Below are 26843 nucleotides of genomic sequence, written 5' to 3'. Positions count from 1 at the left end.
TTCCAGGTGTATTTGAATAAAACTTAATGGTGTTTGGAGATGAGTCACATCTAATAAGCTTGATTTTATTTAAGACTTAAGTGTCCAGATACTGGCTGTAGAGACTTATGATGCTCATGTGCAATGCAACAATTGTTCAGTGACAAAGCTGGATCCGATTTCCAGCTGTGCAGCTCTGCAGCTGCGGAACTTCTGAGTAATTTGCAGCCATGAGAGAAAGCAAGCTGGTCTCTTGGCCATGTTCTTTGGGGTCCCTCAGTCTAATCAGTCCAACATACTTGCAAAACAGAGCAAAGAATAAAATGCAGTCTGGTAGTGGGGCTGTAACTTTTTTAAGCAGTCCTTTTATTACCATTCAGTATCTTTCACCTGATGTTGACTCTTCCCCAAATGGTATACCCCATGTCCGTTTAACACATACTAAAAGTGACACTCTGCAGCTGAATGTTACTCATGGAAGGATAATGGCTTTGTTTTCTCAGTTTGAAGACGCTTTCTCTGGTAGTCTGATGGTACTGCAAATTGTACAGTTTTAATGAGCTTTCTGTCCTCTCTGAAGTTATTCATGGCAGCACTTATTGAGACAACACAGATTTTTCCGTAATATATCTGTTTCACGTGACAAGATGTACAGTATGTAGCCTGTTGATCAGAGTATTATCACTGTTTAGATTTGTGATCATTCGTCGGGAGAAACTTATCCAGGAACATATGGCAAAGCTTAGAACTAATGTCCGACCTATAGACGTGGATGCAGAATGTCTGCGTTGGACACCTGTTATAGTTTCCAACTCAGTTGTGTCTGAAGATGAAGAAGAGGAGACAGAGGATGGGGAAAACGAAGAGCAACAAGAGCCGAAAGAAAAGGATCCAGAGACCAGCGTAAGAGTTAATCTGTTACTTCTGTGTGTCGTATAGTTTACACCTGGTGCTTCTGCAGGCAATGCTAAGAAGAGTTCAAATGCCAAGCTTGGGCATTTGGCATAATTGTAAAAGGCAATGCAGTCATGGTTAGTTCATGTATCTTTATAGTTTCAAATTAGAAACTAAAAATAGGGAAAACGGGGCGTAGTCTAGAGAAAGGTTAAAGACTATCTCTGAAAATAGTAAAAAGGCTTTTTCTACCCTTATTGACTTTTGCAGTATATGTTGTGTTTAAAAAAAAAAGAAAATCCAAACCAAAAAACCTGCCTCCCACTCTCAAGCAACCTGGTCTCTTATCAAATTGCTGAAATAGATTTAGGTTTGAAGGGCACAGTATTTCTGTAAGTGACAAATAGCATAAACAGAAATGAATCAACAAAAGCTTTTAACATTTTTCACCAAAGGTTTTTGCTGTGTACTTTGCAAAATCATTAATAGCTTTAGAATTACTGCCCACAGAGCAGTGAGGGTTTATAAAATCTAGGCTGCTGTCCTTGAAGGCTTCCACTCTCTCATCAGGTGATGAGCACTGACTAGAATACTGAGAGGCAAATTACGCGCTGTTACCGTATTTGCATTAAACTAATTGTACATTTTAATGGAAACATAGCTTCAAGTTTGTCTCACTTTTTTCTTGAAAATTACACAAATACTGTGGTTGAATGTAGCAAGATGACGTTTGCATTCCAGCAGGCCACTGGGTGGCTGCTGCTGACTGAAGTCACTTGTTGGGAAGCTAATTGAGGTACATTATCACCTGGGAGGAAAGGAGTAACAGCACTATTACAATCTTGCGAAGGTCAATTCTTTTGTATTCTCAGATTCTTAAAAGTCATTCTTGTTAAATTTTCTGACTTCTCGCTCAAAAGCTTTTGTGGAATCGAATTCAAGATAGATGTGCATGCTTAAATAGAAAGTGTGAGATCTGTTTGTTTTTATTTAAATCAGATGGTAAAATCTGTGTCATGGGAGAAGAAAGAGCAAGAGCCTTACTCGCCTACAGAGAGTGAAAAAAAGCCAGACATTGTTGCTCCAGCCAATTCTGCACGGCCAAACAAACACATTTTTCCCCTGGATAGTCTTCCTGCAAACAGTCAGCCATCACGAAGAGGTCGGTGGAACCGCAAGGGCAAAAAACTTCGGGAACCCTTTTGTGAGAAGGAGGCAATGTTGCCCATTGAGGACAAAACAGCGGTTCCCAGTGGGCGATGCAGTGAATGTGAGGAGAAGTCGTCAGCCTCACGAGGCCGGTGCAGTGACTGTGAGGAGAAGTCGGCAGCCTTGCAAGGAAGATGTGGTGAATGTGAGGAGAAGTCACCAGCCCCAAGAGGCCGGTATGATGAAGATGAGGAAAAATCTGCAGTTTGCCAGGGACAGTACGGCAAAGGTGACAAATCTGCGATTCCCCGTCGGCGGTACAGTGAAGGTATGGAAAGGTGGAGAGGGCAGTTGAAGAAGACCACGGAGCCATTGAAGTGCAGATTCCCAGAGGACTGCGACAGATTACCCCGCCGCTACAGTGATAGCGACAGGGCACTTCTGAGGTGTTTTAGTGAGAGTAGTGAAGAGGAAGATGATGAGCCTGTCAGTCCTCGATCAAGCTCTCCCCCTGTTCTCACCAAGCCAACATTAAAACGAAAGGTGTGTGTCTTGTTTCTTGTTGTCTCTGACTTTATCGTGCAGTCGGTTTTGTCAGTATGTTGGTGCTCTCTGAAGGATTGTGCAATTCAAGAAGTGTGTATTAAGCGTACAGGTAGCATCTGCTCGGCATTCCAAACTGTCTGGAGAGTACTTCCTGCTCCCTTTTTGTAGTGGTGGTTTTTGTTGAACCAGAGGTAGTGGTTTGTTTTTTCTTTAAATTCTAACTTGTGCTTGTGATTTTTTTTCCACCTTGGTTATTAAAGTTTTACTCAGTTAGGCAAAATAGAAACAGATATGGTCCTACTTTTTTAAAAGAAGCATGCAAACCAGAAATGCTATCTAAACAACTAAAATCACAGCATAAAGTCTTCAGAGAGATTTACTGTGGAGATGTGAATTCTATCAACGTGACCAAGAAAATCCTCTCTTTGTGGGATGCTGCACTAAAAAGTTCTCTTCGGTATCATCTTTGCAGCTTATTCTAAACTATTCACATCTACATTGTAGTGTCTCTGAACTTTCAGCTATTGTGGATGGGCTGTTAGCTTCAGCTGTTTAAATGCTTTATACTATTACACAAATGTCAACCTAGGAATCTTCATGGAAGTCGGTCGTCTTGCATTGTATTTGACATCTGTCTAACTGAAGGCAGGTGCTGATCAGTATTTCCAGTGAAGTCTGGATTCCAGAAGGGAGTCCTCTGGTCCTGCCTGGTCTGTTGAACTCTGCTTTATCAGTGTTTTATTTCTACTGCATGTGATAAAACGTCTTCTCTTCTCCCACCTTCTACTTTCAGAAACCAATTCTTCATCGGAAGAGGCGAGTCCGCAAGCGTAAGCACCACAACAGCAGCGTTGTCACTGAAACAATCTCAGAGACCACGGAAGTGCTGGATGAACCGTTTGAGGACTCAGACTCTGAACGACCAATGCCCCGATTAGAGCCTACATTTGAGATTGAGGAGGAGGAAGAGGAGGAGGAGGACGAAGAGGAGGAGAACGAACTTTTGCCCAGTGGATACTTTCGACACTTAGCCCCACCAGACACACTCAGGCATAGACCCTCTTCTAAGAGGAAGTCCAAAGATGAGGAGGAGTCTGATGACACTAATGGTATGTTTGGTGGTATGCTGTTGAAAGTTTGATATAGATAGCGTGTCAGTGAGTGTCAGATGATGCTAGCTCATGATGGAACAAGCTGCTTACCTTGCCATGTAACTTCTAGCCAAAATGTAGGGTTAGGCATAAATTGCCAGTCAAACCAGCCTCAAACGTTCCCAAGTCTTATGAAAATGTGGTGCGTGCTTTTAAATATCTGATTAACGGTGACCTGATCACAGGGTATCCTTTCAGTTCAGCTTTCCTTGTGGAATTGGTATCTGTGATTGTGGAATAACCTATGCAGCAGGGTCGCTTACAGAAATAAGACAGAAATTAATTGGAGAGCCCTCAGTTTTCCATCACAAAGAGAAATAATAAACTGTCTCTTTTGAGATCCTGTTCTTCATCACATTGCACGTCCTGCCTTTCAGCTTCTCATATCTCCTTAATGTTCTCTGAACCTTCAGTTCATAAAATAAAATAATTTGGTTGGAACTGGTTACTTAGAGTGCAGTGATAATTCAAAAGAAACATCTGTCATTCAGATGCTTCGTTAGTAATCTTCATTATGACTGTTATGTTCTGTTCTCCTGATGGTCTACATAGTGCAAGGCAGTCAGCCAAATAAGAACTGTGTGAAAGAGAAGTATGGTGCTGTTATCCCACAATAAAAAATAGTTACTGGAACAAATTCATTAATTTATGGCTTTCAACTATCCTGTGGCTATCAGAGGAGAATTTTTCTTTAAAAGTACTTAAATGCTGAAAGCATCAATATGATTATAGCCGTGTATACTATCCACTTAGCATCAGTTACCCTTAAATCCTTATAGCAGCATATAACTGTAAATGTAGTGCAAACACATCTTGATGCAGCATTAAGTTTGCTTAGTGGGAATATATGCACAGTCAGCTTATACTGTTGTTTTTTTAATTCTGTTGTGATCAGTTTACTCATGAAATACATTTTTAGGGTATTCTAGACCATTACTAAGAGTGCTGAATTGGGAGAAGATATGTTAGAAAAGTGATTTTCAGTCTTTTTCACTTGTGCTCTTCTGAATGTTTTCTGGTGGAGATGCAGATCCCTTTAGAGATTGCACATGCATATATTGCTTTATAAAATACATCAGTGATTTTTAGCCATCTTTTGCAGACTGCAAATAGTCTATAGAGTGCCCAGGCGCAATGATAAATTTCTTGCTCACCTACTTTATAAATACTTTACTTTCTTACTCTCCACTTGTAATTCAGTGCTTTCTGTTCCCTTGTGTCACTTCTGTTGCTTTTTTTTCCGAACTTCTGCAAATTTGTCAGAACCTCTAAAGTAATAAAGTAGCAAGCACAGTATTTCAGGGTATTGCTGCTCCTGACATCAGACGGTATCTGTTGCCTGCTTATGCCTTTAATGCAGGTGCCTTTGCATATTCATAATAAAACTATAATGATCTTAGAGAAAATACAGTGTACTTTCTGTTACCTAAACAGCCCACAGGGATAACCAGTCATCATAAACACCTGGTCTTTTTTGATAAAAAATTCAGCTGGGTGGAGGGGGGCAGCACTGCCTTATGAGAATTCGGAAATACGGTATTGCAGTCATTAATACTTGGGTCAGATTTAGACTATTTTGAATCATAACTGTGGGTTAGGAATGTTTATAGGAAGCTTAGATTTTTGGGAAGTTTTCCTATCACTACAGAAACCCGCTTGTAATTTCCTTTTTTTCTTTGTTTTTTTTTTTTCTTTTTAATACTCTGAGTAAGGATGGTTTGGGTTAGATTTTTTTCAGATTTTTCCCTGAGAACTTAATCTCTAACTGAGGCAATGCACTGAAATTGTTCTATGATTTCCTCGAAATGTAACATTGCAGACTCTTAAATTTGGTGTCTGATGAGGATTTGAATTGGTTCTGATGGCTGTCAGGGCTACAGTGAGAATGGATAGAGTGATGTGGTGATTTGAGGCCAGTCTTTAATAAGGTTTAGGCATTCTGGAAGACAGAGTGTGTTCTGTGGTGTAGAAAACAAATAAAGCTTGTCTCTCTGTATTCTGCCAATTCTGTGCAACTTGATTAGTGTTGCGTGGGGGAAGATGGAGCTCTGTAATAGGCTGGGCTGTATTATTTTGCTTTTCCTAGTTCTTCCTGTAAGTTTTACTGTGAATGTGAATACTGTAAGGATCTTCTGTTCAAGCTTGCATGCACACGGATGTTTACCTGCAACTGAATGAGCATGTACATACGTTTCTCAGTAGCCTGAAAAATGATGCACATGAAACCTTGAGGGGTCATCAAATCCATGTTTTTTGCGAAGATGGTGTCAAGCGTATATGGTAAAAATCACAGTCCCATGAGGTTGGGAAGGACCTCTGGAGGTCACCTTGTTCAGCCCTTCTGCTTAAGCAAGGCCACCAAGAGCCAGTTGCTTAGGACCATGTCCGGAGGGCTCTTGAATATCTCCAAGGAGGGAGACTCCACAACCTCTCTGGGCAGCCGGTTCCAGTGCTCAGTCACAGTAACGAAGTGTTTCCCGATGCTCAAATGGAACCTCCCATGTTTCAGTTTGTGCCCGTTGCTTCTGGTCCTGGCACTGGGCACCACTGAAAGAGCCTGGCTCCATCACCTCTACACCCTCTCTTAAGATAATTGTACACATTGATAAGATCACCCTCTGAGCCTTCTCTTCTCTAGTCCCAGCTCTCTCAGCCTTTCCTCATCAGAGAGATGCTCTAGTCTCCTGGGCGTCTTAGTGGCCCTTTGCTGGGCTCTCTCCAGTAGCTCCATGTCTGTCTTGTACTGGGGAGCCCAGACCAGACACCTTTAATATCACATTATTACAAGGGGAGCTTGCCATCATAAGATTTATATTTGGTTTTTTGTATTCCTAAAAATATTAAATCCATGACAGTATGGATAAAAGCAATGGGTCTTTACCTAAGAGGTGGTAAATCTAATCCTCTGTAGTAGATAGGAAATATGAAAGAAGGGGAAAAGAAAGAGTGATTTTTTTTTTTAATTTATTTTTTTTACTGATTTAAATAGTAGGATGACTGGCTTATTACTCAGTAGAAAGTCTGGGGAGGGTTATTTGCTGAATACAAATGAACGCTAGTATGTGAAAAATGCATTTATCAGACAATGATCTATTTTTACAAGGCTACAGCTTGTTTAATAAGGGTAATTGATGTTACCTACTTTAGTGTTTTGAGAAGTATTTGACTTAATCAACACCACTTGCTTAAACTGAAATGTTACAAAATCAAGCTAATATATATTAAATAAATCTAGGGGCAAACAAGGAGAAATTAAGCAGCTTTGTTATTAGTGGGGTGCAAGGCAGTTGGAGTAGATGATCATTGTAGGTCCCTTCCAACAGAACTATTCTAAGGGAGATTGGTCTGGGTCATGTGTCTGTACTGCTATTTTATGGATGGATTAAAAAAATAATGTAGCAGCTGACAGAAAAAGAGGGGATTTGATAAATGAAGTGAAGGGCAATTCACTGACAGAGTCTATGAGAGAGTATTTGAAGCTCATGTCCAGTAAATAGCATGGTTTTCTAGCTCAAAGCCAAAGAGATTCAGGTGATCCTTAAATATATGAACAGGGGAGTGTCAAGTGGAGTAGAGACATGGTCATCTCTGTTTCACTTTGGTGAAACTACTACAACCATCTTCACTCGGTTATTCACGCTTAGGAGTATTGATAAACTGGAATAGTTCAAAGAACTGTTGTGGGCTGATGAAGACACTAGAACAGATGTTCTATAGTGATAGATTCAAAGAAAGCAGAGGCAAGAGAGTGAGTTGATAAATTTACAAATTACTTAGGTGAGAACTGGTATTTGGTAAGAGAGATTTTCTGCTTAGCTGATAAAAGCAAAACTAATACAGAAGCAAATTAAGTAAATTCAGTGTCTGAAGAGAGAGCTTCAGATGGTAAAGTGTGAATATCAACTAGTGTCAACGATTAACTGTTGCAGTAGTTTACCAACAGTTGTGTAAAATGTCACTGACTATCCTAACTGACGGGTTCAAACCAAAATCAATTCAGGGAGTGCCTTACAGTATTCAGTAAGTTCTCAGTAAATGATCACATTCCGTTCTGGCTGTATAAGCTCTGAACCTATGCTAGTGTTTGGAAAGTCGCTGAAATGCAAAACTTATTTCATCAAAAAAAAAGTCAGATGAGAGAGAAATTCAGCTTACTTTCAATGATTTCTCAGATGAAACAAAAAAATAATCTAGCCAAATTCAGTCATCTTTGTGTTTCTATTGGCATTTAAAAACATAAGTCATGAAAAAAGTAGAAATACTTCCTTTCTTTAGCAGATGCATAAAACACAGATCTAAATGGAAACATGCTTTTATTGCAACTTTGTGTTTTCCCCTGCACTGGAACATTTTCATTTGTGAACTTATTGTATAAATAAAATTTCTAAGGCTGGTGAGTCTTTCCAGGACTTTATCATATAGCCTAGTGTTTAATTTGAATTGTCTATTAAAGGCTCAGAGCTTTGACCACGCAAAATCTTGAAAGCAGTGGTGTCCTTTGAAAGTGTAATGTGCAACGTGATTGCTAACAAGCAAACCTTGATCCTTCTTGTTACCCTTCACAATAAATCTCTAAGCTAGTATTGATACATAAAGTTGAAAAACATAATGGGAATGCTTGGGAAAGCTTCCGTGAATGCTCAGGCCGAACAAAAATGTTTGAACAGTGTCTTTCAATTTGTGTTTTCAGGTAACCCAACTTTGAAACCATTATCTATGCTGAGAAAATGTGAAGCCAAGGATTCTTCACTTGAGCCGGATACTTCTACACCCATGAAAAAGAAGAAGGGATGGCCAAAAGGGAAAAGCCGAAAACCAGTCCACTGGAAGAAAAGACCTGGTCGAAAACCAGGTTTTAAACTGAACCGGGAAAAGGTGCCACCATCAGTTCAAGATGAAGAAGTTGAGGCAGTGGTAGCTAATTCAAAACCAGGGCGTAAGCCCAAAATTTCAGATAAAGAAGAAAGCGTTGAGCAGAAAGAAGAGCTGCCTCTTAGTGAGGAAAGGAAAGAGGAAGATGTGAATATGGAAGCAGAAGAGGTAGGAGAAGGAGAAGAGGAAGATACAGCCAGCAGTGAAGTAAGAGCAGTTTCTCCTGTGGACAGCAACAGTAGTCCAGTGCCAGAAGTAAAAGAGCCTGAGATCGAAGAGGAGGTAGAGGAGAAGCCACGGGTTTTAGAAGAGCAAAGGCAATCAGAAGAAGAACAGCAAGAACTAGATGAACCTGAGCATGACCACGAGGAAGAAGAGGAAGTTGCAGTAGTGACAAATCAAAATGAAGATCATGATGCTGATGATGAAGATGACGGTCATTTGGAGTCTGTGAAGAAAAAAGAATTGGAGGAACAGCCTGTTAGAGAAGGGGTGAAGGAGGAACCTCAGGTGCAAGAATGTTTTTTAGAAACAAGCATACCAAGCAGTAGAGAAGATGCAAAAGAAAAAGATGAAGCAGAGGCAGATTCTGAGGAAGAGCAGGCTTCCAATGAGACATCGGTGGGCTCAGAGCACGTCCCTGGGTCTGAAGATGATCACGAAGAAGAGCAAAGTAATAAAGAAGGGTTAATTGAATTAAAGGAAGAGGAGGAGATTCCTCATAGTGAACTAGATCTTGAAACTGTTCAAGCAGTCCAGTCCTTGACACAGGAGGAAAGCAATGAGCATGATGTAGCTTACCAGGACTGTGAAGAAACTCTTGCAGCTTGTCAGACTTTGCAGAGTTACACCCAGACTGAGGAGGATCCTCAGATATCAATGGTTGAAGATTGCCAGGCCTCAGAACACAACAGTCCAATATCCTCTGTTCAGTCCCACCCCAGCCAGTCTGTACGTTCTGTCAGCAGCCCAAATGTGCCTGCTCTGGAGAGCAGTTACACCCAGATAAGTCCTGAACAAGGATCCCTGTCCGCACCCTCTATGCAGAACATGGAGACCAGCCCCATGATGGATGTGCCTTCAGTATCGGACCACTCTCAGCAGGTGGTGGATAGTGGCTTCAGTGACCTTGGCAGCATTGAGAGCACTACAGAGAATTACGAAAACCCCAGCAGCTATGACTCCACTATGGGAGGCAGCATTTGTGGAAATAACTCTTCCCAGAGCAGCTGTTCATACGGAGGACTGTCCTCTTCCAGCAGCCTCACTCAGAACAGTTGTGTTGTCACGCAGCAAATGGCAAACATTGGCAGCAGTTGCAGCATGATGCAGCAGAACACGGTGCAGCCTGCAGCAAACTGCAATATCAAGTCACCTCAGAGCTGTGTCGTAGAAAGGCCTCCGAGCAACCAGCAACCAACCACGCAGCCGCCGCAGCAGCAACCGCAGCCGCCGCAGCCGCAGCCCCCACCGCCGCCGCAGCAGCAGCCTCCGCTGTCGCAGTGTAGCATGAACAACAGCTTCACCCCGGCACCCATGATCATGGAAATACCCGAATCGGGAAGCACTGGTAACATAAGCATCTACGAGAGGATTCCGGGGGATTTTGGTGCTGGGAGCTATTCACAACCGTCAGCCACGTTCAGTTTAGCCAAGTTGCAGCAGCTGACAAACACCATTATGGACCCTCATGCCATGCCTTATAGCCATTCTCCTGCTGTGACTTCCTATGCAACCAGCGTCTCTCTGTCCAACACGGGACTGGCTCAGCTCGCTCCCTCTCACCCACTGGCAGGCACACCACAAGCACAAGCCACCATGACACCCCCTCCAAACCTGGCGTCCACCACCATGAACCTCACGTCACCTCTGCTTCAGTGTAATATGTCTGCTACCAATATCGGCATTCCGCACACGCAGAGGCTGCAGGGGCAGATGCCGGTCAAGGGGCACATCTCCATTCGCTCCAAGTCGGCACCGCTGCCCTCGGCAACCGCACACCAGCAGCAGCTCTACGGCCGCAGCCCGCCCGCGGTGGCCATGCAGGCCGGTCCTCGTACCTTGGCTGTTCAGCGGGGCATGAACATGGGAGTCAACCTGATGCCAACCGCCCCTTACAACGTTAACTCCATGAATATGAACACCCTGAACGCCATGAACAGCTACAGAATGACGCAGCCTATGATGAACAGCAGTTACCATAGTAACCCTGCCTACATGAACCAGACAGCACAGTATCCTATGCAGATGCAGATGGGAATGATGGGGAGCCAGGCCTACACCCAGCAGCCTATGCAGCCAAATCCTCACGGAAACATGATGTACACGGGCCCCTCCCATCACAGCTACATGAACGCTGCTGGGGTGCCCAAGCAGTCTCTCAATGGACCCTACATGAGAAGATGAGCGAGACGAACTTGCATCCTAAAAACTGAAATATATATAAATAAAGGAACCTTTTATACTGACGAACCAGAGAAAATGGACCTTTTTCCAGTTAAAATATTGCTGTAGATTTAGAGGAATTTTCTTTGGTTTATTTTATTTTTTAGGAAGCCTGGTCTTTATTTTTTGGATTTTTTTTTTTGTTTTGCGTTTTTGTTTTCTTCACAATCCTGAAACATTTTACAGCTAAAATCATTTACAGATGTTTTTTAGACGGGAAAACATGCACAAAATCTTTTCATAATTTAAGAAGAGCCTTACTTTGCTGACAATGTGGACAGAATATGTGTAACAGTGAAATCATCTTTCTAAATATTTTTTTTTCAAATGTATGTCCTTCTCCCTCCCCTGTGCCCCTCTGTACGCAGTTTCTAGTGCTGCAGTCATGTAAAATGTTTGACATCTCAAAGAATAACAACCCTTCCCTCTAAACCCCACCTAGCATTTCCTACTTCTAGCAGGAGGCACTTACTGGGAGACTTGGAAGGGGACACAGAGGATAAATGAAGCTCTTTATTTCTGCAAGTCAGGAAAAATTTTAATCTTCAATTTTCCCTGACTCCCTCGCCCTCAGTAAAATTTGGAGTTACGTGTAAACAATAAACTATTCACATTGGTGTTTTTGTAGACGAGTTAATTGAAATTGTATGGTTCATGCTGAAAATACCATGTAACTTTAAAATGATCCCATTCACCACCCAGACGTGCACGTGCGCACACATGTGCGCGCATGCACACGTGTTCTGTCACTGAACTACTGGAAGCATTTCGAGAGAGAACTGTGTGTGTCCCGTATGCAGTCAGGAGGAGGACAGGGTGGTTAATGGCCTGTTAGGACAAGAAAATGGTTGCAGGCTCTTCTGGTGAACTCCGAGATCCCAAACTCCACTTTAGTTTGTACTTCGAAATGCTGAGGGTCTTGGTTCTGAGCCTTTGAGTCGGGCTGAGCTCAAAAGCTGCTGTTTCCAGTGGTCTGCCTCGTAACCTCTTCGCTTGGGTAATCTTGGAAGACACAGTGTACGTTTCAGGTGATGTGACGGGAGCCCCGTGGTGTCCTTGTCACTCTTCCATTCCTGGTATGAGGTAGGAAGTTGCTGGATGTGCCGCGCTCCGGGGGAGTCAGTGATGTTTTCCCTGATTCTCCCACTGTGTTTGAGACCCGCTTTATAGGAATAGCCACACTTTTGATCTAGTGTGGGAAAGAAGGGAGTTGGCCTGTTTTACAGGAGTGAAACAGTCCAGGCACCGTCGTAGGATGCAGGCGGCAAGATTTTGCTGTTTATTACCACATAATCCAATTTACACTCTTCTTGGCTACACTGCTGGCATGTCACCCAATACAAAAAGGGACACCCTTTAATGTAAAGTTCTTTTTCTATTGTATATGAAGTAGAAATACAGGCACATTAATAAGACTAATTTCTTTTGTTTTTAAACCAAAAGAGTCTAAAAGAAAGTTGGGGTTTCTTCAGATGCACTAAAATGGACTTTCCTCCAATAACTGCTAACTGTAAAAGGCAGAATTCAAAGGACTTCCACTTTTTATTTCTGTTTCGTTTTGAGCATGTACAAGGCTGTGTAGGACCCCATTTCTCTGTATATACTATTGCAGTTTCAAATACCCGTGTAGAAAGCGCACTGTGCTGCCCTCTCCTTCCTAGATCTTCAGCTGTGTCACTGCTTCCTGATTGCTGGGGGGGGTTAGGGGGTGGGGGGGGTCTGAGACAGGAGGAGAAGCTGTTGAAACGAGGGCCGTGAATTTAGTTTGTTTGCCGTTACGTTTGGTTTGGGTTTGTATGTTTTTTTTATCAATTGGGCAGCTCCCTTTTCCACAAGCCTTTGTGACTGTAGAACTATTGTAGAAAAAAAAAAATGTTCTTTTCTATATATAAAAAGAAATTATCCAACGCAGTAATATTGGTACCTACCATTTTTTCACTTCTGTTTAAAAAAAAAAAAAAAATATGTATTTTTAGCAAGATAACTTGGGTAATCTTCTAAAAGAAATTAAAAAAAAATCTCACTGTTAGTGACTTTGATGCCTTTTAAAAATAAGAGCTTTTTCATTTCATTCCATCTTTAAAGTTTTTTATCTTTGTTGTAGAATATTAAAAACTATTTTAAGAAAGATAAAAATTCTCTTTAAAGAGATCTCTAGAGTGTGTGAATAGGAGCTCCAGATGCCTCTAAAAGCCGCATGTACAAATGAAGCTGAGTCTATTCCTGTCTGTTTATATTTGCTTTTCCTGTTTTGTAACCTCTTTGTACTTTGTTCATGGTGACTTGTAAGCTAAGGGGAAGGGGTGCCTAGATGCCTTTGTAATTCTCCATGTCATACGCTCCTGGCTGGATGGTCTCCCTTCCTCTCCTTGTATGTAATATCACTTTTTTTTCCCCTTTCTAGCAAGTACTTTCAAAAGAACTCTGTACATTTTAACATAAAAAATAAATTATGTTGAGCCATTTTGGATGTCAGTTGTGCATGTGGGTTTTTTTTTCTTCCATTTGCGCAGCGGTCTCTGTCACCGATCCTGGGTCCTGGGAATAGGATTCTCTGTTGGCCTTTTGATCCGGAAGAGAGGTGGTATTTGGAATGTACTTGCGAGATCTCTGTCCAGGTTAATTTTTATCTACAGCTTCTAATGAGAGAAAGACTAAAAACAAGAAGAAAAAACAAAAACTCGAAAGCTTCTCCAGAAATCATCGCCTTTAAATTCCTCTCTGCAAGGGCTTCCCAAAGCTGAAGCAAAGGGAGTTAGCTGGCTTTTGTCAGCGTCTGTCTGTACAGTCGCTTGAGTTGTGACTTGTGCACTTAAAAAAAATGGCAATGTGTGTTTGAAGCTTCCCCCTCCTCCCCCCAGTTGCTCTCTCATCTTTATAATTAGCACTTTGGGTAGGAGAACTAGAAATCTTCCCCAGCAGAGTTTACCCGGCAGCTTCAAGGCAGAATTGGATCATCCTCCAGCTCCGTCTGGCTCCTGCTGCTGCTGCGTGGTTCCAAGCGCGCTCACGAATTCCAAGACGCTAGATGGAAGCAACGTTCCAGCGATCCTGCCATTGTGGCCAGGGTTCCCCTGGTGAACCTCGCCGCAATAACCCCAGGCCTGCGGGGACAGAGGCTCTTCCCAGATGCGCTGTCACGAGTCTGTCTTCGAGGAAGCAAACTCTGTGTGTGTGTCGTCCTAAACAAATGGAAAGGACCTTGAGAACTAGTAAGATTAAATTTGACGTGCTTTTCGTATCTCCAGCCCTCACCACGATGGAACGTAAGTTTATGTGAGGTGAGGATGATGCTGCATCTTCCTCGAAGCCGATTTATTTTTCCTTGGACTCTATTATAGGTGTTTTATTGAGGCTCCTGAACTTTCAGATCAAACACATCAAGATACAGGTAGAAGTTGTTCGTACAGGGACGCTCCTGGGTGATTCGTTCATTTATTCTCACACCAGTTTTTAGGTTATTCAAGCATGAAGGAGAGGGAGGCGGGGTGACCTGTGGTTAAGGTTTTTGCGACTTTAATCACTTGTGAATTGCAGCGAGTACATCAGCGGTGGTACAGGTAAGACCCATCAGGATCTGGGTACATCCCGTATGCGTATTGCTTCCCCAGAGCGGGTGCTGGAGTTGAGACTGAATTAACCATTCTGTGCCAGAAAAGCTGTAGTCAATCGCTCATAGCTCACTTTTATTTATTTATTTTTTTAAAGTTGTTCATTAAAGGAAGCTTTGGCACCGTCCAGTAGTCATGAGGTGGTGGGTGCCACCCCAGTGTGCCCTGGTTTTTTCATACTTAAACGATTGTGGTTTGGGGTCTTTCGGGTTTTGCTTGTAATTTTCTGCATACACTGAATTTAGCAGATTTGATTTCACCATTAAAATGTGGTCAGCTTGAATTGTTATCTAATGATGATACTGTTGGGGTCAGCTTTTATTTGTTACCAATTTTCAGAAACATATCTTATTTTTAGGATTCAATATGGATTTTAAAAGTGAAACGCCAATTGGGAACGGTTGCATGTTCTCCAGCAATACAAAATGGCTTTGACTTCCAGAATTAACGTGCTGAGTTACTAGACTAGAGCATAATTCTGCTGCTTTAGATAACTCTGGAATTTGAAGTGGTCATGGCAAATCACTTCCATGAAATAACAGTACAATGCTCGTATCACAAACTGACAAGCAGGGCAATTCAAGGTCTTTATCTGATGCCCTGGCACCAAATTCTTGTTACGCATGCTGATACGCGATGCATCTCTAATAATTGAGATCTTTGCAATGTTTAATCACAAGCTGTCAGGCTAGGGGTCAGCAGGGTCAATACTAATAATAATTAAACAACTTCTGCATTTTTCAGTTCTTAAGGTAATTGAAACTATTTTAAGAAGAAAATGTCTAGATAGGAACATAATGATTAATAACAACTTTCTAGCTTTGTGGGACTAGGAACAAAGATAACTATTTATGGAAATCTATAAACAAGATCATGGAAATACGATTCCAGAGTTAATGAGCTGATAAACAGTAACTGGTACTTCAGAAATGTTTATAAAGAGCATTATTTGATCAAATAGGCTGCACTGTTAATAGCCTCTGCTTTATCGTTCAAAAAAAAAAAAAAAAAGAAAAAAAGAAAACCCTTTTGTGTGGGCTAACCTGATGATAACTACATTCAGGAGCCATGAACAAGGTGACCTTTTTTTTTTTTTTAGACTCTTGCCATACAAACTATCAAAGTCCGCTGTTAGAGAATGACTAAATAGGGGAGGGTTTCTTGTTGGTGGCTTTTTTTATTTTTTGGGCGGGGGGAGAGAGCTGCCAAGCCAGAGCAGGGTTGAAATCAGACTGTCTCGAAGTGCAGGAGCCTTTAGCGCCTCATAGCACGGCGTGAAGAGCTGCTGCTGCGGGCAGGGTCCCTACTGTGGTCGTGGTGAGAGTTGTTCTGTTCAGCAGCGCCAGGTTTGCTCTAAATTAGTTGATACGTGGTCCAAAATGTCTGTTACCAACTTTCGATACGCAGGGCAGGGTTTGAACGCAGCAACATGCAAACTGCTTCCTGGGAGACGGGTGCTGCGGTTTTGAAAGAGGCTAGCTGAAAGGAGAGTGATCTTAAAGGGGTCTGACAGTCCTGAAAGCTCATCAGTGAGATAATTAAGAACATGCTAAAAAGAACCGAACTGTTTTAACTAGGTTCCCAACTCGGGGAGGGAGCTCCTTGCTGAGACCCCATCTCTGCGGCAACAGGGGAATGCGGACAGACCGAGGCAGATGAAGTTTACAGCAGCAAAGGTGGGGCCTGCAGCATCTTTATCTTCACAGCTTGTCAGACGGAATAATATACCCAAAAATAGCTGCCTGAAGTTGAGCTTTGAATGCGCCCCTAAAGCAGAGAATCTCAGCAACTTCACCAAAGGCAGATCTTCACCTAGAGCAGGGCCGGGCTCCAGCTACACGTTTAATCTCTGGAAACAGCGGTGGTACCTTGCAGACTGGGTCAGGAATTGGGTTCTCTGCTTCCCCCCTCACAGGAGGTTCTGTTCTGGAGGACAGCTCTGTATGTTGCATTGGCAAAGAATGACCATGTTCATTTTGTGTGATTATTTTCCTAAGGGTTCCCCTGTCACTATCTATTTGTTCTCGGTGAACTCTTTGGAGCAGGGACTCTGTTATTGGTATGTTTGTCATTTGTGTCACGTGGTGGAATCCCAGTCTGTGACTGAGGTACCAGAGAGTTATCACAGCACAAACAATCTGTTTTCACGGGAAAAAGTGATAAATACAGTACCCTGTGTGAAATAATTAAACAAGATTCTTGAAAAGTTTATTTTCTACTTATGTGTTGGTTAGTATATGCAGATGGTACCTTTCAGCTGAAGGAGGAAGTCTGTTTACTGAGATTCTGTCATCCTTTGTTTCCCCATTTTATCCGACAGGAACAAGCAGCAACAAGATACGACACGTCTACTGTTCCAGACTTCCCAAACAACTTCTCCAAAGAAGAGCAAAATCACTGTTGGACAAAAAAAAATGATGTGGTGGGATAAGTGAAATTACTGCTAAGTCCATTTCCCACTGAGTCCTTGTGAAAGAGTAGAAATGGTGAAGAAGATGAGCTTCTCCTCATGTACAGCAGAGCTCTACGGTGCCTGTCTACCAGCCACACACCTACAGCACATAAAAGCTTGATACCAATCGTAGGCCAAATGCTTCATAGCTTAGAACATCGTGAGTGCAAGCCCCTGCCTCGGACAGTCTTACGTGTATGGCAGAGATACCTGATTCCAGTTAACTTGGACTTTTACATCGTGCTGTCAAACTTCAGCAGATGTTTCAAAAACAAACTGCTGGTGGCAGCGGCTGACCTGTTCCTCCTTCACAGAGCGGCGGGCGGTGATGGAGGAGTTCAGCCTGTGGGCTATAACACTCGTAATACAAGGCAGAATCCTGAATTCAGAATTGAGGAGCTCATGAAAACATTCCTGTTCCTTCTACGAGGCTGGATCTCCTTCCTCCTGCGTGTGTACCGAGAGGGAGGCAGTTTTCAGACAGTTTTGGGAAGGTGCTTTTCTGTTTTGTCCCCTGGACCGGCAAAGGCACGACTCCACTCGCTCACGTGTTTTTTTCCCTGTATCCCGGCTCTCTCTTGACGATTGCTGCTTTTGTCCCGTGCTCGCTCTGTTCTGGCTTGTAAGGAGTGAAGAGGGGGGCTCTGTTTGCAGGAGGGGGCAGCGTCCTACAGGCACTCAAGGACTGGGTGTACTGCCCGCGCCTGATGCCGTTTAGCTGTGCCTATAGCAGATGTTTTGTTGACATCAGGGGAAAAAAGGGATGTCTGTGCCAAAGTCTGGAGCGCAGCGCAGCTACCCCTTGAGTGCAAGTGCGCAGACCCTGCCACGTAGCGGCGCTGGGTTTCCAAAGCCTGACGCTGGAAGACAGGACTCGGGTTAGGGCTGAGACGCGAAGTCACAGCAGCGCCTGGCTACAGCCTTTGCTTGCCACGCTCGGAGCCCCTTGTGTGCCCAGCACGGAAAGGCTGCTGGTGCCCAGACACCAGTGAGTACACGTGGTGGGAACTGATGCAGAACTCGGTCTCATTCCGGGTTTCCCTGTTTTGAAAAATCAGGAAATTCCTCAGAAAGAATTCTAAACTAGCTGGTTTAGGATGCAAAGTCAAACACATGAAACTTGAGGAGCTCTCAGTGGTTAGTTGTGGCAACTGTTTTGCCTCCTGTGTGCCCGTTGCTGACACGGGTCACTTTTTTTTGTTTGGCCTCTGCTTGGTCTGGCCTGAAACATGCTGGTGTGGAAGAGATGCAATTAGGGTGACTCGTGCAGCTGTGCTCCTGGCACCTCCTCTCTGTGGAGCCTCTCACTGTGCAGCTTTTATTTAATTTTGTAACTTTTTTTTTTTGCATAGGCATTCACGGGACATTGATATATAAAGATGTGCAGCTGTATCTAGACTTGAGTGTGTTATTTATCCATGTGGGTACAGTACACAGAACTAAAGCTGTCCTTGCAAAAGCTTTGCAAAATGTGATGATTTCCCAGTCTTCGTATTTTATTAGGACCTTCTCTATATTCTCAGTCATCATATTCTTTGAAAACTATATGATACACCAGTCTTTTTCCTGTTTTTAGCACCCTCCTTGGTCTGTGGGTGAACCAACAGAATTAGAGGAACTTCAAAGGGAAAAGAAATGCAGGAAAACTTACTCAGACAGAAAAGTGAGGTATAGTGTCTGTACAATTAAGTCTGCATCTTGGCTTCTTGCCAGTCTAAATAACCTATGACTGTCAAGTAGTTGCTGAGAAATGGACATTAACCCCTGGTTTGCCATCTTTTGACACAAAAGGGGCCCTTTCTGTCTAGTATTGGGGAAACCGTGCCAGAAAAGTGCAGCGTGTGCAGGGCTTCCACCTGGGCAGATAATTTTCCCAGTGCTTTGCCCGTGGGTTTGCACACAGGGGACAGATTTTCTGAGGGACAAGAATTAAGCCGATAAAGGCAGGGGGTGCTCAGGAGTGCCTGAATGTAAAGCACACTTTGTTGCAGGTCACGTTACGGTCACCACCAAAGAGCCGACCCCAGTTTTATGCTGGTGCAGGAACCAAAGTTACACCTCCAGGCCTTACCCCTGGCTTCCAACATGGAATTGTTTGTGCTTTTGGAAGGCAGCTGGAGGTGAAATGTACATGTGTGTGGAGAAGGGGGGGCTGACTCTCCAGGAGCCTTGACTGGGCATCCTCAGAGAGGACCCTGGCGATGCCTGGGTGAGCAGGAGCTGGTGGCTCCAGTTTACTTTTCTGGTGCTGTGTAGTCAGAGCAGACTGAGCCCTTGGTGTCTATCTCCCATTCACAGCCAAGATCCCTCCCCTCCCCTTGCTGCTCATTCAGTGGCGAGATGCGAGGAGGAAAGGATGCTGTTAAGCTGCACTTTGCTCCAGTACTTGGCATATCCTTTGCAGTATCGTCTGTTTTCTGAGCAGAGATGCTGCCTGCCTCCTAACCAATGCAGTGATTCCCTCTTGCTCCCCTTGAAAGGAGCTGGAATCGTAACCCAGAGAGCGAACGAGCGATGCGGCTGCTGCACAGAGAGAGACTGAGAGGAAGAAAATTGGAGAGACTGGAATATGTGCCTGCCTCAGCAGCACTGCAGTGGTAAAGCCACTGACTGACTACATGCAGGTTACTGCTCTTTATGCATTGCTTCAGAGAACCCAGAAGTCGGGATGAAATGCATCAGCCTCCTTTTCCGCCGCTTCTCCATTGTCATCGTGCATTAATTGCTGAGAGTTATTTTCCTTCCTGTGGCTGACTGCCTGCATCTCTTCTCGTGCTGCAGGAGAGACAGCGAGGGAGAGAGCACAGCACCAGCCCGGTGCCCTGTCCCACAAGGCGGATTCTGCATGATGTGCCAGCGCAGTCAGGGGCTGCTGCAATGGTGCACAGAGCCTCTGGAACAGCTGGATTTAGGGTTTTTAATGCTTTATAAAGGTGTCCCAGACTCCATTTAGCAATTAGCTGGAGACATCGTCTGCCCTTTGGGGCTTGCTGACTGCTTTCTATTTTCCTCTCGTTACTGGTTCCACGCTCATCTGGGTCGACAGCATTTGAGCAAGGGGAAGGGACTTTCTTGGCCAGGAGCTGGAGGGTGCTGTGGAAAGTGCAGGTGTGAGCTGTGGAGGGACCTGCAGTCTGACCGGCCATGGCTCAAGCAGCGAAGCAGCTGAAGAAAATCAAAGATATTGAGGCTCAGGCTCTGCAGGAGCAGAAGGAGAAGGAAGAATCTAATCGCAAGCGCAGGAACCGCTCTCGGGACCGGAAGAAAAAGGTGAGTGGCCCTGGGGCGAGCAGCCCTGTATTGTGATTCCTGCGCTTGTGGCAGTGAGTGATGTTAGTGTTTTTGGCGGGGGAGAGGACAGAGGGACAGTCTGGTCCCTGTACAGATCTCTGTGCAGTCAGCACAAGAAACAGTCTGCCAAACAGAGGACAACTTTTGGGGCCAGGAATCTGCTGTTTGTCCTGATAGCTTAGGCGGCGGGGGGGAATATAAAAAAGCCTGGTGACGGGAGAAGGGAAGCGGGGGGTTTGTCAAGGCAGATAAAGATACTCACTTGGCCTATTAACAGATTTGATCTCTAAGATAAAATTGCTGGCTTCTAGTTTCATGCAGTTTCCCAGAGTTACTCTGTGTCTGCAGAGCAAAGGGGCAGAAGCCCCCCACCCCTTTCTCTAGTGCAGGAGCAAGGCTGACGTCCACGCCGTGGCCTGCTCGATCCCTGCAAAACACTGAAACCTGGCTGCAGCGGGAGCAGGGCGCTGACAGAGAAGGCGGCTCTGTGCAGGGGACGGTGAGCTCCGCTGCTGCTCGGGGCAGGCTGCCTTTGTGCGAGCGACACAGGTCATCCCTCACAGCAAAGGCATGTTACCTGCTGGCAGCAGGTGAGGGGGGGTCAGGAGCACAACGAGGTGTCTTTCCCCTCTGCTGACACTGACGTGCTGGAGCCTGGGCTCCTCCAGCCGTTCCAAGCTGTAGCTCCTCTCTGGAAAGTCACTGCCAGTTTTTTCTTGCCGCCAGCTCCCTGCAGGAGCAGGCATGTTGCTAAGAAAGCTTTGCTGCCCCTTGAAGACCTCTTGAGCTGAATGTTCTTCTCACAGCAGGGCCTGAGGGGGTATGTGCTATGCACCAACGCAGAGGCAGCAAGGAGAGAGGTGACACCAAGGGTAAACAAGGATATATGTGAGAGGAGGTTGCAATACAGGGATGTCTTAGGTGGGCTCCTCATCTGTCTTTAGCAAAAGACTGGGAGACTTCCACGTGCCCCCTCTAAGCAAGAGCCTCACAGCAGAGCTCTACTGCGTGGAGCATCTCAATAGCTGCGCCCTCAGAGTCCTGGAAGAGTCTTGCTGAGATGCTGGGGACAGGCACTGCTAACTAACCCTCAGGCTTTTATTCTTCCTGCCACACTGCCGGATAACTGCTGGTTCAGGCTGTCTAGGCTGGTCCTGGACACTGGAATTCCTAGATTTCATTCATCCCTGTTTCTGGTGAAGGCTCACTCTGTGAGTCTTTGAGAAAAGCATCCTCTTCCGTTCTGCCCTCACCCCCCAGAAGCAGTGTACGCGTGCCTTGGCGATGGGTTGGGAGATCCAAAGATACCTACAAAGTGTCTGGACTTCCTCAGCTGGAAGGTACTAGAGAGGGCACCTTCTAGCCAGCTCCTTGTGGGGGACCCGAGCTGCGCTTGCTGCCAAGACACGGTGTGGTGCAAGCGAGGGAGCTGGAGAAGCACTGCTGAATGCACCCAAAGGGGTTCGCTTCCCTGGGGTGGGAGAGACCTTACAAGCCTTTTGTAGTTACTGTTTGGGGTTGTCACAGCGGGGGGAGCATGGAGCAAGAAACCGTCCTTGCAGAAACCATCAGGGCTGTGGTGCGCTGAGGAGGAGCTGATCTTCAGCCGTCCCCTCCTGAGTGGTGAACCCCGGGAACGGACTGGGAAGGGGGACCTGCTGGTGTCCTGGCTTGGTGATTGCGGCCAGAGCGGGCTGAGCCCCTCTTGACCCTCCTGCTCCTCTTTGGACCGAAGCTGGGTGTAAGAACGTTTGCTTTTCTTAATGCCAGGGCAGCCCAGGAGGGGCCCGTGTCTGTCTGTAATGAGGGGGAGGCCGGTGGACACATTCAGGACAGATGTGAAGTCTGCAGACAGCAGCGAGGAGGTTGGGTTGGGGTCTTTCAGGTGCCACGCTGTCGTGTTGAATGCTGCCTTCTTCAGAGATAACTGCTTGCTGCCTGCAGGCCCATGGCTTCTCCCTGCAGGGCCCCTTGTTCTTGGGGCTGGTGGAGCAGCTTGTCTCTTAACGTTGTGAGAGGGCTGTGAAGGGGTTCGTGAGTGAAGAAGCACCAAACCAGGACATTTTGCTGTTGGGCCAGCTCTCTGTTCTTAGTCCCTGCCACCAAAGCTGAGTGTCTCTAGTGGTGGTGGTTCACTGTGCAAGTCTCCCTGGGGCCAAGCTGAGGGCTGCCAGAACGTGTTGGAGTTTCTCATTCTGTTTTGCTGCGGCAGCTGTGGGAGTTCAGCCCGCGTTAGCCGGGGTGTCTGCTGTGCCCGCTCCGTCTGCACGGGCCTTGTGCCATGTCCCTGCAAAGGCCTCTCCTCCAAAAAGCTCCGCACGGTTCTGTCACCGGGTCCTGCTGCTGCCTTTGCTTCGTACGCAAAAATAGGCTCGTTTGGGCAGAGGCTGTTTACTTGCTTGGTGTTTGTACAGTGCAGCGTATCAGCGTCTTGATTTTATGACTGAGCCCGCCGTGCGCTGCTGCAATGCAAGTTATTATTAGAGGGGTAACCCATGATCCAAGGAAAGGCTAGCATGATATGAAGTGGTGGAGATGGCCAGAGGAAGGAGATAAGAGCCCCAGAACCAAGTTTCTTCTCATCCCATGCAAGCTGATGTTATGTCTTGGGGCATGAGAGCTTTGTATCCCTTAGTGTTTCCAGCCATTTTTGTGTGGCTGTGTGTCCCATGAACTGCATGGTTGAATCCTGCAAGAGCCTTGTGTCCTGTGACACCTGGAGGCAGTGAGTTGTTATTTAATGCTGTGTTGCCCAAAACCCATGGTCTCCTTGGACCATGATTATATTTGTTACTTTTTAGTTTCCATGGCAATTTCTTGGCTTCTCTATTAAATGCATGTAACGAGAACCTGATTGACCTTGCACCGTCCATTTCTGCGTTGTGTGCCTCTCATTTGTCTCTCAGCACGGGGACAGTCCAGGTCTATAACCTTGTCGCTCCACCGGTATTCCCTGCCCCCAACCGTTTTAACTCAGACAATAAGAGTTGACGTTTCATTGGACACGGAGGATTTGAGGCATGGTATCTTGTCACTCACCCTCGCTCCCCGTGCAGCCTGGCCACGCTTGTGTTTTGGGCCGAGCTGTCCATTTGACAGACAGACGTGTCCGGAAGAGTGCTCCTGCTCTGCGGGCCCTGCAGCACAGCTGGAGATGGCCTCAGCCTGAGGATGACTCTAGGGAGCAAGATTTCAGCGTCCCGTCCCTTCCCACATTTAGTTCAAGCACTAATTGTGAGGAATTATGAGGTCTAGCATAATGTGTTGGTGGCTCTTCAGGGTGCCCTGCAGACAGAGGAGCCCGTCAGCAAAGGAGGCTGTGAAGTGAATAAGAGAAGTTCACTGCCATTAGAGAATTTGCCAAGCATCACCTGGGCTGGCTTTTGCTATCCCTGCTGCAGTATCCTAGCTTCAGATCTCTGTGCATTTTGCTTAGATGACCAGTTCACAGGTGACCAGAGCCACTCGGTTACAGCTGCTGGGCTGTATGTGGCGTCTCTGATGTGTCCACCTGCACTGACAGGCAAGTGGTGACAGAAGGCAGCATCGGGGCTTTGGATGCAGCTATCTGTCTTTTCTTGCGGTTTTGGGAGGTAGCGATGGTCAAGAACGCTTCCTTCCTTTCACTGCAGGTGTGCTGTGATCAGGCTCCTCAAGAGGCAGAAAGCCCTCGCTTGGAAGTCACTTAAAAGATACAGACCTGCCTTCTGCAGGATAAGTGGGGAGCAGCACAACACATTGTGAGGACGTGATGTTTTGACGCAGTTTGCGGGGCAGGTCTGTAACTTTTTATGTGAACACACTGCAGTTGAGTCCTTTTTGAGTTGCATGTGGCTGCTCGTTGTGGTTATGTATTAAAGGTAGAAAGTGGACCAAATCCCTTTCCAGGAACTCTGGAAGCATTAGCAGAGCTCACCAAAGAGGTTGTTAGAAAGGGCCCCAAATATCTAACCCCCAAACTGTGGCCCGGTACTTGGCTCACCCCTTGTTTCAAACATGCATCAAAGTAAGTTTTGCTTGGACATCTAAAGAATAGAGGACAAGGCTGCCTGAATTTACCATTTCTTTTTTTCTTCTTTTTTTTTTGGGGGGGGGGGGGGGGCGCGGGGCGGGCGGAGAAACTGCTGTTTTATTTCCACTCCGGTCTAGTTTCTTTGTCTTGCAAGTGTCCAAGGGCAAGACAGTCTCTTGTTATGGATTTGTAGAGCATCTCACATGATGCATTCTTGAATGGTAAAAGAGAATGATTCCGAACAAGAAACTCTGTGCATAAAAGTCCTTGCATTTTTTCTAGTTGTCCTTTTCCTGGAAACAGCATGCAGCCCAGTCTGAATGTTCGTGACTCCACAGTACAGGCTGGCACCTGCGCTTGGTGCAGTGTTTCTTCTGCACGCTGCAGCAGGAAATATTTTAGTGCTCACACACACACTGAAATACATCCTAGCAGGAGAGGCTGGAGGGGGCTTCAGAGAAGGGAGACAAGAAAATTGAGAGAGGGTCTGAAATAGGTGGGAAAGAGAGAGAGGTGTTTCTGTTTGGTAGGAGCTGTGGTGGAGAACACTCTTCTAGCAGTTAGAGGAAATGGTGGGAAAGGGCAAAGGGAGCATAGAGGATGGAATGACCCCCTTTGTATTCTCAAGCATGGATAAGGAATAAATGTGAACATAACCAGCTGACATCAACCGTCAGAAGAAACTCCAAGCTGAGGTGTGTGAGGTGAGCTGGGAGAGGAGCTAGATCCTGGATGGGCAGCTCCGAGAAGATTGAGGAGACGTGGAGGATGCTAATGAGAATGCTTTTGCATTCAAGAAATTTTGCATGCTTAGGAAGCTAGGGAAATGTGGGAAGTAGAGCAAGTCAAGTAGGGTTTGGAACAATAGTTACAAGTTCAATCCGGCAGAGGAGCAATTTCAGATAGTTCCTTAGTAGGACAATTGAGTGGTCGCATAGGGTGACCACGCTTCTTGTTGTTAAGTGACAAGCAAAAGAGGTCTCTTACCTGCTGTTCACTGATGAGCTGTATCAGGCTGAAACTTAAGTCAAAGTTTAGGATCCCTGAGATGGAAAATCCAGACACCTCTGTCAGAATTATGCAATAAGCACATGAGAAACAAACTGGGGTGAGAAATTGCTGCTGGAGTGCTGCCAAGGAGAAGCCACTGGGGCTATTCTCTCTGCTTGCCTGCCATCCTCTCCAAGGGCTGTCACTAAGCAGCAGCCTTCATGTTGCCCTGGGTTTAGAGAGGCTGCAGAGGAGAGAGTGATGGACAGAAGAGGGCAAAGGATTTCACCAGACCCGGGCTGCATGTGGCTCGGAACATCTCCAGGATAACTGGTCTTCTGAGCACTATCGTGCACTCCTCCCATGGGTGCCTGGCCTGATACAGTTGCTGGATTGGGCTACCTGGATTCTTGCATTCAGTGGCAGTAGATCCTGCTGAAGGTGTGATGTGTCTTTCGCCAGCCAGGGCTTCAGTGGCTGCTGGGAGCTGTGTTGGTATCTAACCTGCAAGCTGGAGCTCATCAGCAAGAGAAAGGACCATGCCACCTGCAGAATCTCGGAGCAAAAAGCTGCTTTGTCTCCTTTCTCTGCCTGCTCCTGGAGCAACAGCTCCAGCTGCATCTTCTGTTGTCTCCCACTGAAAGTTTTGTGGGTTCCATCAGCCAGAAATCTTCCTGCCCCTCCTTGCATTGGAAGAGCAACAACCACGCAGGCACCTTCCCTGAGAAGATAACCAGCTTGTGGTGTGGCACAGCACTGAAGGAGGCACCTTTAGGACCATGTGGGATCAGCACTAGGTGAGGCTATGAGCACACCAGATGCTCCAGCCAGGCACCAGCTATTGGCAGCATCTCTTTGCAGCAAGGATTCTGTGACTGGACTCCAACACTCTCTGTCTGAGGCATTTCTTCGGCAAAGGAATCGTGTCTTCTGCCTGGAACATGATGGTACGGTGCAGTGGCAGAGGGAAGGGGCACGGGATATCAGGACAGCCAAAGCCTTTGAGGCTCAGGGAAGCCCTAGCTTTTACCACTCTGAATGTAACCAGAGGGACAGTGTAGACAAAGAATTAAACTCTGTGATTAGGAATGGGATCGATCGTTAGCTATCTAGCTATTATGTAGGTTTTCAAAAGGATTTTGCAAATCAAAGGGCCATCTTAAATCTTCCTGCGGCTCGTGTGTGCTAGGCTCAAGGCAGCAGTACAGTGTCGAGTCTTTTCTGTTGTAAATGTCCAGTGCATAAAGCTGTGAAGGTGTTTTGTCTACACAGCTGCTGGAAAACTGGGGTAAAGCATCAGCTCCTTTACAGGCGATCCGGGCGCTGGGGGAGGGAGCAATTGAGGATTTGCACCCCACCTCTGCCCAGTGTGCCGACGTGGAACTGCTTTGTGTCACTGCAAGGTAGCTGTGACCCTCCAAGCTCTGCCAAGGTTGTTGGGGAATCAAGTC

General features: G+C 45.6%; 2 protein-coding genes across 7 annotated transcripts in view; both read left to right on the top strand.

Moving 5' to 3' along the window:
* Positions 1-13506, top strand: part of KAT6A (lysine acetyltransferase 6A) — a 41722-nt gene extending 28216 nt beyond the window's left edge. Inside the window, exons 15-18 of the mRNA XM_063358493.1 lie at positions 672-882; positions 1873-2565; positions 3362-3677; positions 8410-13506. Of these exons, the coding sequence (XP_063214563.1) occupies positions 672-882; positions 1873-2565; positions 3362-3677; positions 8410-10997 (3808 nt within the window). The 3' untranslated portion in view covers positions 10998-13506. The remainder of the gene's footprint in view (positions 1-671; positions 883-1872; positions 2566-3361; positions 3678-8409) is intronic.
* A 5902-nt stretch (positions 13507-19408) lies between these two features.
* The window catches only part of ANK1 (ankyrin 1), a 62655-nt gene continuing 55220 nt past the window's right edge, over positions 19409-26843 (top strand). For all 6 annotated transcript variants that reach the window (XM_063358588.1, XM_063358584.1, XM_063358585.1 and 3 more), the window contains exon 1: positions 19409-20369. In XM_063358588.1, coding sequence (XP_063214658.1) covers positions 20244-20369 — 126 coding nt within the window. In that variant the 5' untranslated portion in view covers positions 19409-20243. The remainder of the gene's footprint in view (positions 20370-26843) is intronic.

Source organism: Chroicocephalus ridibundus, chromosome 23 (assembly GCF_963924245.1).
Source record: "Chroicocephalus ridibundus chromosome 23, bChrRid1.1, whole genome shotgun sequence".
NCBI lineage: Eukaryota > Metazoa > Chordata > Aves > Charadriiformes > Laridae > Chroicocephalus > Chroicocephalus ridibundus.
Note: the sequence above shows the minus strand (reverse complement) of the source record. Positions and strands in the feature narration are given on the sequence as shown.